This window comes from Saimiri boliviensis, chromosome 6 (genome assembly GCF_048565385.1).
Source record: "Saimiri boliviensis isolate mSaiBol1 chromosome 6, mSaiBol1.pri, whole genome shotgun sequence".
In the NCBI taxonomy this organism is placed as follows: Eukaryota; Metazoa; Chordata; class Mammalia; order Primates; family Cebidae; genus Saimiri; species Saimiri boliviensis.
This window is the reverse complement of record NC_133454.1, coordinates 129,672,048-129,685,743: the sequence shown is the minus strand read 5'-3', so window position 1 is coordinate 129,685,743 and position 13,696 is coordinate 129,672,048. Positions and strand designations below refer to the sequence as shown.

Sequence of the window (13,696 nt, the reverse complement as noted above, 5' to 3'; positions counted from 1 at the left end):
CTGGTGGAACTGTGGTAGAGCCTCAGGCTGCCTGCCTGCCTCCCAGGTCTGGCTATGTAACTCGGTCGAGTCACTTAACTTCCAGATCTGGGAAAAGGATGTATTATCCATCAACAGTTCAGTCAACAATCATTTATTGCACCCCTGTTCTGGGCCAGGCCTCGAGGACTAAAACTTGACCAGGACCCCCCATTGTGGTACTCAGAGCTGTGGGTGAGGTAGAGACCTGGCAGCTGCTGAGACACACAAAGCATGACACAGGTGAGCAGTGTGGGCTCCAGTCCCCACAGCCAGGCCTTGGGGAAGCTAGGTAAGGACTTAGTGCCTCCAGTTCCGTCTTTTCAATGCCCTGCTTATCAGGAGGCTGTAAAGATGGGATAAATAAGAAAGCAGTTTGGATATCAGTGCTATTTTCAGGCAAGATGTGGGCTCATCTCTAAAATGCAGAGGTGTGGGAGTGGGGGGTGGGGGTGCTGGAGAGAACATGTGTTGACAGGCTCTCAGCCCAGCCCCAGCACTGGCCAGACCCAGCAGGCCCTTGACAGGCGGCTGGTGGGAGGGACAGAACCAGCATACCTAATCAGCGTCACTGACCAGCCTCTGGCCCATGTTCAGCTACAGTTAAAGAGCAAATGACCCCAGCTATGCCAGAGGCTGAGGCGGGAGGATCACTTGAGGAGGTCAAGGCTGCAGTGAGCTAGGACTGCAGCATGACTCTATGTCTCAAAAAAAAAAAAAAAAAAAAAAAGCCAAATTGAATTTGTAAACAGTGAAAAAGGCATTTGCATCTTTACTTCCTCCACCCCAATTAACTTGTACTGACTGATGAAATAGCAGCACCTCTTTGAGTGTCTCAATTACCTTGAGGTTTTCTTAATTCTCACTTTTCTATACGGATTTGATTTAAAAGGCAGTGTAGACAGTGGTGACCTGTGAGGAGTTGAGTTTGAGTGTATACATGTGTCTGTGTTCTAAATCAGGGCAGCAGATTCCTGTGTATTCCGACCGGGAACCCAGCGGTTGCTTAGCAACATAACCATCTGTGCCGCCAGGAAGATCCAGTGAATACCATCAATGTGATTAACCAATAGAGTGAAGCTGCTGAGGAGGGCAGGACGGGCAGCCCAGGGCTATGATTTTCTAAAGTGATGTTGGGCAGGGCACTGGCAGGCCCAGGCACATAGCCACATCTGACAGCCCCATGATTAGCCACTGGACTGTCATCTCACGATGCAGACTTGAAGCAAAGCACTCGTCCTGTTGGGGCGCCCTCCCCCACCAGGGATGTTTGTTCATCCTCCCTAAGCTGCGGGAAAGCCAGCTCAGGCACCTGAGGTAGGAAATCAGCAATCAGGCAGGGGCAAACTTCACTCCGGTGCCACGATTTTTTTTATTTTTCCTGGTTCTATTTCTTCTTTATAAGTGGTTACATTATCCCAAGCCAAAGAAGAAGACAAGGTTGTGAGTTTCCATGCTCACTATGAAAGTGATGCCGCGTTGATGTTTCAGCTCTGGGCAGGCTGTGGCGGCCGGAGGGACCACCACGGATGGGCTCTCAGCCAGTCTGCCCCACTGCCTTCATTTCCTCTGTCGAAAGCAGCTTCTTTCTCTTTCTTCCTTTCTTGTTCATTCATTTTGCAGTGTTGTCTCAAGTCATTCCATTTGTCATTTTCATTTGCTCCCATGACCGGTGTTAACAGAAGAGGGTCGTGCTGAATGGACGTAAGTGCCACCTGATGTGCCGCGTGACCCCGTGTGTGCCACTCTCATGCTCCCACTGCCCACTGAGGTGTTTGCAGAGCCTCCTCTTCACTTCCTGACAACACACACAGCTGCCTGCACGGCCTTTCCTTACAAAAACTAAGATGATCCCAATTACCTGGGAACAGATGGGTATTTTCCCAGTGAGGGCGGCGTTGAGGTGACCCTCAAATACCACCCAGGTGTGAAGCAGGGGCTCTCATTGTGGGGGAATCATCTGCCTCTGCTTCACAGGCCTGCTGAGCACCAAGGCCAGAACCCAGCTGTGCTGCCACAGGGGAGCTGCCCGGAGTCAGGGCTGCACGTGCAGCCACCATGCAGTCAGCTTTAGCAAAAGCACATGGAGGCCAGAACTTCACCTCTGCTCCCCGCTCCCCGCTCCCCGCTCCCCTCCTCCTCTAGTCTTCTGTGGGCACGTGTCATGTTGTAAGATGTTTTCCCATTTTATAGAAAACATTCCCTGTGCCCCAAGGTCCTTGGCCCTAATTAACACCCCAAATCACCTCTGAATACAGTAGCTTTCAACTTACCCATTATTTGATTTAAATCATCTTGGCTTAATTGTTTTATCAGCAGGGACAAATAAGCCTTCACCAAAACGTGTGTACTTGTGAGTCTGGAACAAACACAGAGAAAGAGGCCACAGCACCGCCAGTTCTAAGTTGCTCATGTTGCAACTGGAGCTGGTCTTTCCGCCCTGATTTTACTACCAGAGTGGGGAATTTGCAGGTGACTTCGTGTATCCTATGTCCACAGCCCACCTCTGTTGAGAATCTAAACTGAGATACTAGAGGGTGCTGGCCCCTCCCCCCTGCTGTGAAGCCCCGCTGAGCTCTGATTTCTGGATTGTGAGTAACTGGGCCCAGAAACAGTGGAGGAAACAGTTTCACCTGCCTTAGGCCTGTTGGTGTAATCAGTACAACCAAGACCAGCAAGCCACCACGAGGGGTGGGGGCAGGTTCTACATGGGGATGCCTGGTGTGTAATATCTCCCACTCAGGGGCACCCAGCTCTCTGGAAAATGGCACATGAACACCCTATGAGTGGACAGGGTCCCTGGCCCAGCAGTACACCATCAGCCCCTGCAAACACTTCTCACAGCTGGACTGAAGCCCAAGTCCACAGCACAGGCCCCTTTCCGACTTACAACTCCTTTCTCACTATGGACTAGTCCACCCTCTATGTAACAGTCACTAACCTCAAGTGGGTTAGGGGCACCTAGGTAACTGATGGGTGGTTTCGCCCAAATATACATCCATGGTAAAGAAAAGGAAAAGAAAGACTGGAGACAGACTGGACCAGCAGCAGGGCTGTCGCCCGCTCACTGGAGCGTCCAGGGCTGTCGCCCGCTCACTGGAGCGTCCAGGGCCGTTAGCTTTGTGCACGCCCTGGAATGAAAACCAAGGCCTAGCCAAGTGACCTCTAAGGTTCAGTGTCTCTCAGCGTCCAGGGAGATTGTTAACTGCAGACACCTGGTCCCTACGCACAGCACTCCTGCTTCCACAGCTTTAAGACAAGCTCAGGAGTCCTCACTGCCTACCAGTGTCCCAGGTGGTTTCTATGACAGGTCTGTGGGCTCCTCTTTGGGAAGTGCTGCTCTAAGTGGTCAGCCATTGAGCTCCAAAGATGGCCCCAATGCAAGTGGATGAACTGAACCCCAGCAGACAGGCATGGGCTTTAGTCCTGCCCTCCAGGGAGGCTCCCCACATGGCAGCATCTCTGCTGTTTGCAGCTCTCCCCATCTCGCCCATGACGCTTTCACTGAGATGCTGCAGCCCACCGCCATTCAGGATCACAATGTCACACCAGTGCATGCCTCCCACTCTCCAGAGCCCCTCCACCCAGGCTAACCCACCACACAGGAGGGAGAGGAGCCCACTGCATGTGGGAAGACAAGGAGACGAGAGAAACACACCCCCAAGCTGGCCTATGGCAGAGGCAGGGATCCGGCAGACATCGCTCAAGTCCAGGGCTCGAGGGCAGAGCTGTGGTAGAATGGATCTTTCCAAAAGCGGTGGGTGGGCCATCCACATCTACGTGAATGAGCCCAGAAAGCAAGAGACCCACACGTCTCTTGCCCCTCCCCAGTGGCTGTAGCTTTCCTGGGAGCAGTGGGATGAATGGGCCTTCAGGTGGGGACAGCAAAACATGCACCAGGCCCAGAGCGGCAGTTGTTCTCTAGGTGTGGAGAGCGCCTGCCACAGGCCTTGGCCAAAGTCTGTGAGGGTGCAGCGTGTGAAACGCCACCTCCACGTGAGCAAGCATGAGCACTGGGACTTCGCTGGCACTGAGATGGGACCTCCTGCCCATGCGAGTCATCTGGCCACCTCCCTGGGACCAGTAAAGGTTGGAGCTGGAAAAGTCATCCTGCCTGACCTGAGCTCCGAGGGCTACACCTGCCCAGCCAGAACGGCAAGGCACAGGGGTCCCTTGGGGATGCCCATGGCCACCCTGGAAAGATGGGGCAGCTTGCCCATTCTGCTTTTCAGTAAGGACTGTATGTCATACCAGTGAGCCTCTCACATGAAAGGGGCTAAAAATAACACAGTGCACCCCAGCTCCTTCTGCAACAAAACCTCCACTTGGTGGGTGCTGGACGGTGTCACCTCAAGAAGGTGAGCTCGGCCCACGCTGGCCACACAAGCCACACCCTGCTATCTGGGTTTCCAAGTAATCTCAAACCCTGCGTGCCCCACGTAGTTACACGGGTTCCAGTTACGGAAAGGGGCCTCCTGGGAAGGATCCTGCCCTGCTCTTGTCCATTTACCCCAAAACCTGAAGGCTGCCGGGTAGCTGAGAGGGTCCTCCCCTCCAGGTATGTTCCCTCTCGCCTGCAGAAGTGGAGGCACTGGGAACGTTACCCAGCATGTTCCACCCAGGGGACAGGACCCCACGCTGGCCCTGTCTCCATGTCCTCTTTGAGGGACCCCTTCCAAGTGCCTCGGTGGCCACCCTCCTGAGGCCCCCCAGCCCTGCCTCCTAGCACAGGCAGGTCCCCCAGCCCCTCCATCCCACTTCAAGGGAGGGGCTGACGTGGTGTGCTCTGGTGTCTCAAACTCTGCTCTGGCTCCTTCCCCTCTCCCCCACTCTGGCATGGCAAATCATTTATTTGTTCACTGCCAGTGCACCTACCACTAGACACTCTGGCATGGTTTGGGCGTCTCTCTTGCCTTCCTTGGTGATCTGCACCCAGCTGCCCTCACTCGGTGACCTGTCTTGTGATGGTTCTCTCTGCTGTTGCTGTTTCAGAAGCCCGGAGATCATGAGCACCATCTCAGGTACACGGAGCACGACGGTCACCTTCACTGTTCGCCCCGGCACCTCCCAGCCCATCACCCTGCAGAGCCGGCCCCCCGACTACGAAAGCAGGACCTCAGGAACAAGACGTGCCCCAAGCCCTGTGGTCTCGCCAACGGAGACGAACAAAGAGATCCTGCCCACCCCCCTGTCTGCCGCCGCCTCTCCTTCTCCCACTCTCTCAGATGTCTTTAGCCTTCCAAGCCAGCCCCCTTCTGGGGACCTATTTGGCTTGAACCCAGTGGGACGCAGTAGGTCGCCATCCCCCTCGATACTGCAACAGCCAATCTCTAATAAGCCTTTTACAACTAAACCTGTCCACCTGTGGACTAAACCAGACGTGGCCGATTGGCTGGAAAGTCTAAACTTGGGTGAACATAAAGAGGCCTTCATGGACAATGAGATCGATGGCAGCCACTTACCAAACCTGCAGAAGGAGGACCTCATCGATCTTGGGGTGACTCGAGTCGGGCACAGAATGAACATAGAAAGGGCTTTGAAACAGCTGCTGGACAGATAAGGACGGCTGCTCTCCACCTCGCAGACTGCTCTTGTTATAAGTAGAGATGGGCTCGTGCTGAAACATCTGAATGCCAAGCGAAGTCTGTGAGCGTCAACCCCACTCCATGGGTTTGTCTCCTGGTACCCAAAGAAATACTGAGTTGTGTCCACAGCATGGCTGGGTCCTAAGACCCCTGGTTGCCATGTGGGTGTCTGGGGCAGTTTCTGTCAAACACGGGACAAGGGGAGAGAGTTTTTCTAACATGGAACGAGATTCCCAGCCTGCCGCCCAGCATGCAGGTGGCCTCGCTTTGCTGGGTCCGAGAGGCTCCCCGTCGATTTTGCACGGGATCCTAGCTCTTATAGGCAGACACCAGTGCACTCTAGATACCTCCTGAGACCTCCGTCCTATGCTTTCCGGGCAGCTCTCACCACCCCAGGCCCCGGCACAGGCCTCTCCTCAGTCCTGTGGCCTCTCGGAGGACACCTGATGCTCACCTGCCCCCCTCTCCTGCACTCGGCTTGCAGTGAGATGCTCCCAGACGCATTTGTCCCGTGCCCTGCCTTGGGCCTGAGAGGTAGAGAAACTTTTTCCTACACAGATTCTTTTCCCCACTCCTCCTGTGTTTTGCATCCATGGCTCCTTGGCCATGAGGTTCCTGGCAGTGCTGGGAGTTTGGATGGGATCGTGTCCAGCTTTGCTAAGCTTGCTTTATTTATTTCTGCAAGTCTATTAACATAATTCCAAGGTGGCCAAGCATTTGTCACATGGAGTTAGTCAAAGCACAAAGTCACGATTCCACAATGAAGGGGAGACCTGGCCATAGGAGCCAGCCAGTGTGCAGCTGCCCACGCTCCAGGTCTCCAGGACAAGACAGCAGTTGTCTGCCAGGAACACCCATCCAGGATGGAGAGCAAGGGCTTCTCTGCCTCTCAGAATTCTTTTTAATTGAAGATGTCTTGAGCTCTGCAAAGATCAGAGCAGGTGAGCATCCACTCTGACATGAAGGACAAGACGACACACGGCTCATGGCAGGCACACTGCGGCTGCCAGTGAGACAGCGTCTCCACTGGGAGCTGGGCGGGCACAGCGTCCCTCAGTTCTGTGCCCAGCCAAGGGTGAGCATCTCTGCTGGGACAGTCCTTTTGCTCTCGGAGGCCAGGGAAGATGGTACTTAGAGGCTTTCCCCTACTGCTCTGGGTGTCCAGGAATCCCACCAGTTTGTCTTAACAGTACAACAGCTTCTTTGAGGACCCAGTAAGTATGGAGTATAGACAGATCCCAGATTGAGAACAGAAGGTGGGCAGCAGGATCAGAGTGAAAGCAGAGGCGTGAGGAGAGGAAAGCAGGGAGGTCTCCTGGGCCGCCAGGCCAGCTCTCTGGCGAGGCTTTCTTGAGCCCTGCCCCCTTCTTCCCCCGGAGTCCCTCCACCCCATAACAATACCTCGAATTTCCAAAAGAGGTCACCAGATGCACATGGGCCGCAAAACACCTAGTCAGGCTTCCAGCACATTCTCCCCCATTTGGAGGATACTCGAATGTCAGGTTTTTGGTTTTATTATGATTTCAGAACTAGCTCAGCCCATCTCTAATTATAAAACATGTTTTTTGTTTTTTTTTTTCCTCTTTTTCTTGATTAGGTCTGGAACAGCTCTAGAATGAACACATAAAATTTAGCAATTTAAAATCTCTTTCTTTACTGCAAGTTTAAATAGTTGTACAGATAGTTTATAAGCACAATATTTTAAGAAAAAAAGTGGCTGGTCTACTAGGCAGCCTTTGTGCCACTTCAGTGCTAGAAAGTTAAAGAAAAAAACTTTTGTGATTTAATAATACTATTTCTGTGGAATAATTATAAAAGTATGACCTTTTTAAATCAACCTTATTTGGATGCATCTGAACCAGCAGAGCTGTGTTATATTTTCTATCTTTGCTAGAACTTCGTCATTGAAGGACAATTTCTTCAAAGTGATTACAATTCACAATGCAGCAGTTTCTCCAAAAAACAAAAACAAAATACACACCACACACACGTGCTCTTCCAGCCACACACCTGATTTGGAAACCAAGCTTTTGGACCTTCTGTTCCAAAACCTTCTGCAGGTCAATCTTCGTATTTGAAATGATCCAATCCAACTTGAAATCAATTGAACATTAAGGCACTTTGCTTCTGTGTGCTTTCAGTTTTTCCATTGTGAGATGAATGAGTATTACTCTAGAGAAATGTCACGACAGGCTAGTACAGGTGGCCTGGTGAGGCTGCCCTGTATTTTAGAAAATGTAAAAATGGTGGTCTGGCCATTAATTTGTCTTCCATTTGATGACATTGCAAAACAGTCCCTCCCTTTGCCATGGCGCTTTCCCTACAGCTGGTAGCACCTCTGCGCGCAGGGCCAGGCAGAACACTAGCTCAGAGAGTAACCCACTGGCAGACGGTAACCAGTCACAACTCAGTGACTTCAGTTTGCTAAACTCTGGCAGCCAGCTGGTGACAGCCAGATGTTATTCCCTTCCTTAAAGAGACTCCAAGCCACATGCCACTACCCACAAGCAAGCTGGCTGCAAGATTAAAGAGCTGATAACATCGTTTACTTTTACATCATCTTAGTATGTAGAAGTAATAGACTCATGGGAACCTGCACTTACCAACAAATAAACACGTCACCAAGATAAATCGGTCTCTATCTCTATTTGCTTATTTTGCTACTGAAAGCAATAGTTCCTCATTCGAATCACCACCCACTGTTCTCCCGCTTTGGGACATGTTAGGACCAGGCCCTATTCCATGCCCCTATTTAATGGTGGAACAAATGTTAAACTGCTCATCTAAAGATCATGTTGATATTATTCCAAGTTTTAAGATCAACTTTTGTTACATACTGTAATTTAAATAATAAACTGCATTTACATGCCTAGTTTCTGTAATATTGTGTATACAAAACCCAAATCTCTCAAAATGTAAATTATGTATACCTGCCAAGATACCTTTTCCAGGGTGTCTGTGCACATTTTAAGTTAATTCACATAATATAAAAATGACTCAATGTGACTGTTGATTTGATGAACTTTACATATCACAAAGTGAATTATTTGTGATATTTTAGTTAATAAAATGGTAAATTTTTTTCTCAGTTATTGAACAAGCAAGCATTACCCAGTTGATCTGGCAATGACTTTTTGTGTGTAGGCCACAATATTGATTTTCCCATTAACAATTTTTTTTTGTTTTTTAAATACTAATGTTTCACACTATAGTTTGTGTAACGACATGTGTTCGCATTATCTATGTTGCTGTTACTTTTGTGCTTTTATTCTTTTTAGACTTTATAAAAAAAAAAAAAAAAAAAGCTCCTGTAATTTGCACTTTCTCCCAATCCTTAAATCTCTTGTATGGCAACCAAAATTACTGTAAAAAAAAATAAATATCCTATTGCACTAAGGTTGTGGTTCTGATTGCAAACAGTGAACACTGTCTGAATTCAACAAAAGGCCGCCCAGCCTGCAATCTAATGTAGGTTACCTCAAGTGCTGTGGCCAGCTCCGCCTCTCTAAAACTGACCAGAAAATCTCTCTCATCAAGTAAAAAGGCTCCTGTCACTGAGCTAATTTGTCTCAATTTATCAATGGAAACATGTATGTTATTTCAGAATTATACAAAACGTCAAAATCTGCTTCTGTGGCCACTGCCACAGGCGTGGAGCTAAGGCTTGGGTTTTCCTTTTGTTCTGGGTGGAAGCAGGGGTGCTGCGGAGGGCCAGCCAGACCCGGGCCCTCCTTCAGGGTCCAGTCTCCCCACACCCCAGCGGTGTGTCTTCTAGCCATAAGGCCATGGGAGTGGCAGAACTGGGCTGCCTCTCTGGTTGACAGCAAGCCACATGCTAAGGCTTGGAGTAAGAGAGAACTTGTGTCTATTGGCAAAGAACTAAGCCAGGAAGACATGGGCCATCCCTCCACTTTAGGGAAGCATATTTTAAACCTAAACGTTGAGCCTCTTCTTTGGCTTCACCAGTGAAAACTTGCTTGTCTTTAGCTCCTAAAATTTCTTCTACTTTGGCACATTCTCCAACTGAGCAGCAGCCACTATGCTCCATGTTCACGAAAAATCCCAGTCCTCATAGCTTTTGTAGTTCACCCTCGAGCTCTCCCGCTTCCCCATCCAATAGTTTCTCCCAAACCTTGGCATCCCCTTAGATTTTGTTTCCAATGGTTTCATCCAGACCCCTTTTCCTAGATGAATATATTAGTTTATCTTACTAGGAAACTTATTGGAAGATTTTTTTCTTTTACTTGAAATTGGAGGCGTTTTAGTAACTGGGGAACTGGAATGTGTTTCTGTATCTGTAGACACCCATGTACCCATGCAAGTAGGTAAACATTCCACAGTGGCTGGGTGACCACAGCAGCTGCATGCAGGCAGGACTGCCCAGGCTTTGTGGGGAATCAGAGAACTTCCAAACTTGTTTCTCAGACTTCCGCAGATCCGATCACTTTGATTTCTAATCCATGCTGTATTGGTGATTTTGTTTATCGTTCCTGTAACTTGTTTTGCATTCCACAGTCTTTACCGTTTCATGTTCAAAACTACAACAATCCCTGTCCATTGCTTCCACTCTGAAACTCTTTGTTCATGGCGATTTTGAAACTTTAATAAGAGCCTTCAAATAAACAGAAAAGAAAAAAAAGGAAAAAATAAAGTGTGTGCCTTGGGTGTTTTGAACCTGATCTGCATAAAACCATATATTGTATTCAAATGCTGTATCTTTAATGAAAGGATAAATATATCTTCAATGTATTAATGTAGCTGATAAAATAGTTATAGTGCCTTGTTTTCTGAACTGAGAAGCCCATATCAATGCACAACGTAAAGAAAGAACGGTTCGAGCTATGAAATGTTGAGGACACCTACACGTGATTCTGGAGCCTTTCTCATCATAAGACTGTGGAAAATACACAGTCGTTCAAGTTAAAAATAAAAAGTAAATTGAAATAAGATTGTGTTATCAATTAATTTTCCATTAAAAGTGCTATCTACTGTATCATTTTCAGTATTTTCATTTAACTAAAATACAAAATGTATCTGAGGATTTTCACGGAAAGGAGAAAAGACCGGTTAACCACAGGAGCCCTGGGCTCTCCAACCGCCTCCCCTTGTGCTGTGCCGCCCCCTGGTGGTACTCATTGGTAATGCTTATTGAAGCCATCAAGATCAATCATCTCAACATTTTGTTATAAATATACACAAACTCATTTTTAGTGACTGAGGCCACTCATGGCAGGAAAACCGTTTCCATTTTTCGCAAGTGAAAGTGGCAACGTGTGGTTTTACTTCCACAGAAAACCGATGTGAGAAGTCCATCGGTGTCGTTCTCGTCGCGATGCTCTCGTGCTCCATTGGCTTGAGGTGCGAAGCTTCCCTGGGCAGCCTCTGCCTTTCTAGAGGACGGGCCTGGGGGGCAGTGAGCATATTAGGGCTGCTTCCTGCCTGCGGGACCAGGATAGTCACAGCAACAGTGAGCGTCTGGGACTCCAGCCAGATGGGAGCAGCAGCAGCCCCACCTTCTTGGGGACCCCCGCAAGCAGGCCGCAGAGGTTGTGGAGGCAGGGCACTGCCACGGGCTGTCCTGCCACACACATCTCTCAAGGGAGCAAGGAGCTACTCAGATCCAGAACTCCCCACTGTGCCCGCTGAGCTCAACAGACTATTACTGGTGCGGCCATTGACCAGCCAGAAGAAGACCACTGGAGTCCAGATTGTGTAGTTTCAGGCAACAGTGCAGCCAATCCATCCAGAGCCTATCCAGACGTGGTCAGGGAGAGGCGGCCGAAGCTTCTTAGCCACCCTGCTCCACATGTGCTGCTGCCTCTGCTCCAAGTACCAAGCATGTGTCTGAGAGCCAAAGGAGGGGCCCTGGCACTGCCCACAGCCACTGGATAAGACCTGGCAGCCAGGCCTTAGACCCCTGCGAGGTGGGAGCCACAGAAATGGCTGGGTTCACAGGACTGAGTGTGGAGACCCCTCACCAGCCACCTGCATCTGGGGACGCACACCTCCAGCGCAGTGCTCCTGGAAGGCAAGCCATCCTGCCATCGCCCACCTGTGGTCATCTCTGCCCAAGATGACTGCAAAAATAGAATTAAGCGTGTTCTCCAAACCAGAACCCAGAGAGTAGGAAGAACACGTAGCCCTTGAAGCCCCACGGAGGTGGCCACAATCACAAGCGTTCTGTGTGCAGCCAGGAGGCAGTACAGGGTGGAAACAGCACTCAGCCTACCCAGCGCTCTCGGGGCCAGGCACCGTTCAGAGCACTGTACCCACCAAGTGTCTAACAGCCTTGTGAGGCAGCAACTAAGGCCCTATTTCCCAGATGAGGAAACTAAGTCTTGCTGAGGTCCACAGCTAGTGGAGAAGCAGAGGTTGGTGTGCGGCTTCCCAAGTCTATCTACAGGCAAGAGAGCCCAGCCCGGGACCTTAGGAGCCACTGCTAGCTCAGAATCTGCCCCACCCTCAGGGTGCTGCTTCTCCCGGCCCCTCTGACGTCATGTGGGCAGGGCCAAGAATCCAGGAGGCGCGGCAAGGGGGAGCTCCTTCCAGCTGAATCACCTCAGGGTTGTAGAAACCGGAGACTGCATTCGGTGGCAATCTGGTTACCTTAATTCACTACACTGGGATCAGGAGAACCAAGACCTAGAAACCCGTTTTTCAGAGAAAGGACTCAACATCTATAAAGCCCTCCTGGCTTAGAAGGCCTGGGACACATGGATCCACTTTAATTCCCACAAGAATCCCATGGGGTAAGTTATCATCAAGATGACTCCCCTTGGGCCGGGCGCGGTGGCCCAAGCCTGTAATCCCAGCACTTTGGGAGGCCGAGGCGGGTGGATCACCAGGTCAAGAGATCGAGACCATCCTGGTCAACATGGTGAAACCCCGTCTCTACTAAAAGTACTGAAAATTAGCTGGGCATGGTGGCGTGTGCCTGTCATCCCAGCTACTCGGGAGGCTGAGGCAGGAGAATTGCCTGAACCCAGGAGGCGGAGGTTGCGGTGAGCCGAGATCGCGCCATTGCACTCCAGCCTGGGCAACAAGAGCGAAACTCCGTCTCAAAAAAAAAAAAAAAAAAAAAAAAAAAGATGACTCCCCTTTTCTCACGAGGACACTGAGACTCAGAGAACTAGCTGCCACTGCCCATGGCCTCCAGGCAGCTGCACAAGTTATCTCCAGACTGTGAGCCCTCGCCACGGGGGCAGAGTTGCCCGAGGCCAGTCCTTCTCGGGTCCTCCACGAAGCCTTCCTCTCGTGGCTATGAACTGCCCAGAGCACCCCCAACACACGCCTCTGTGGCCTCAGCCAGCCGGACCCCATTTCTGTGGCATGCAACCACCATGTGACATAGCTCCTAGCCCCCACGAGGCGATGTGTTTTCTCCCACAGCCCACGGCCTCCCTCTGCCAGTCAGAACTGGGGCAGCCCATTCCTTTCCCTCCACTGTCACCCCCATTGGCCGAGGAGAAAGACTGAGCTAATGAAAGATGAGATAGGGGGTCTCACAGCTACCCAGAGAGCCTGGAGGCGGCTTACCAGACCCACGCAGCTGTGACACTCCACTTAATGCCAAGGACGTGTCGAGCTGCCCTCCTGGCCTTGGAGCCACCTGGGAGAGCTAAGAAAGGCTCCACCTTCACAAGTGGGAGTTTTTACAAGGTGACTACAAAGGCCCTAATAGAGACATTGAGGCTCTAGGGAAAACCACACAGCCTGAGACCTTTAGCACCCAGCACACTTGCCGGGAAAGACGCCCTCCTCACCGATAGGCATGGGACCAGCCTTCTCCGGCAGCCCCCAGGAGGGCTAAGTGGAGAGTGCGGTGGGAAGGAAGGAGACCACAAAAGGAGAGGCCTAAAAATAGCAGGAAACACAAGCCACTGTGCATTCACAGCAGTGACCCGGCGACAGCCACACTAACCTCAGCTCTGCCACTCTGTCCGGGCCTACCCACCCTCCTCTTCGGGCTTCCTCCCCGCTCACCTTGCTCCAGCCACACTGCCACCTCAGGGCCTGCCTGCGGGCTCCCCGTACCTGCATGGCTTCCCAGACCACCAGATTTAGAATGAGACTCACTGCACGACCCCACAGCA

The 13,696-nt window shown here is 50.7% G+C and overlaps 1 protein-coding gene across 15 annotated transcripts in view; it reads left to right on the top strand.

The window, feature by feature from the left end:
* Positions 1-8,987, top strand: part of SHANK2 (SH3 and multiple ankyrin repeat domains 2) — a 684,346-nt gene extending 675,359 nt beyond the window's left edge. For all 15 annotated transcript variants that reach the window (XM_074401828.1, XM_074401830.1, XM_074401824.1 and 12 more), the window contains one exon: positions 5,011-8,987. In XM_074401828.1, coding sequence (XP_074257929.1) covers positions 5,011-5,578 — 568 coding nt within the window. In that variant the 3' untranslated portion in view covers positions 5,579-8,987. The remainder of the gene's footprint in view (positions 1-5,010) is intronic.
* Positions 8,988-13,696: the final 4,709 nt, after the last annotated feature.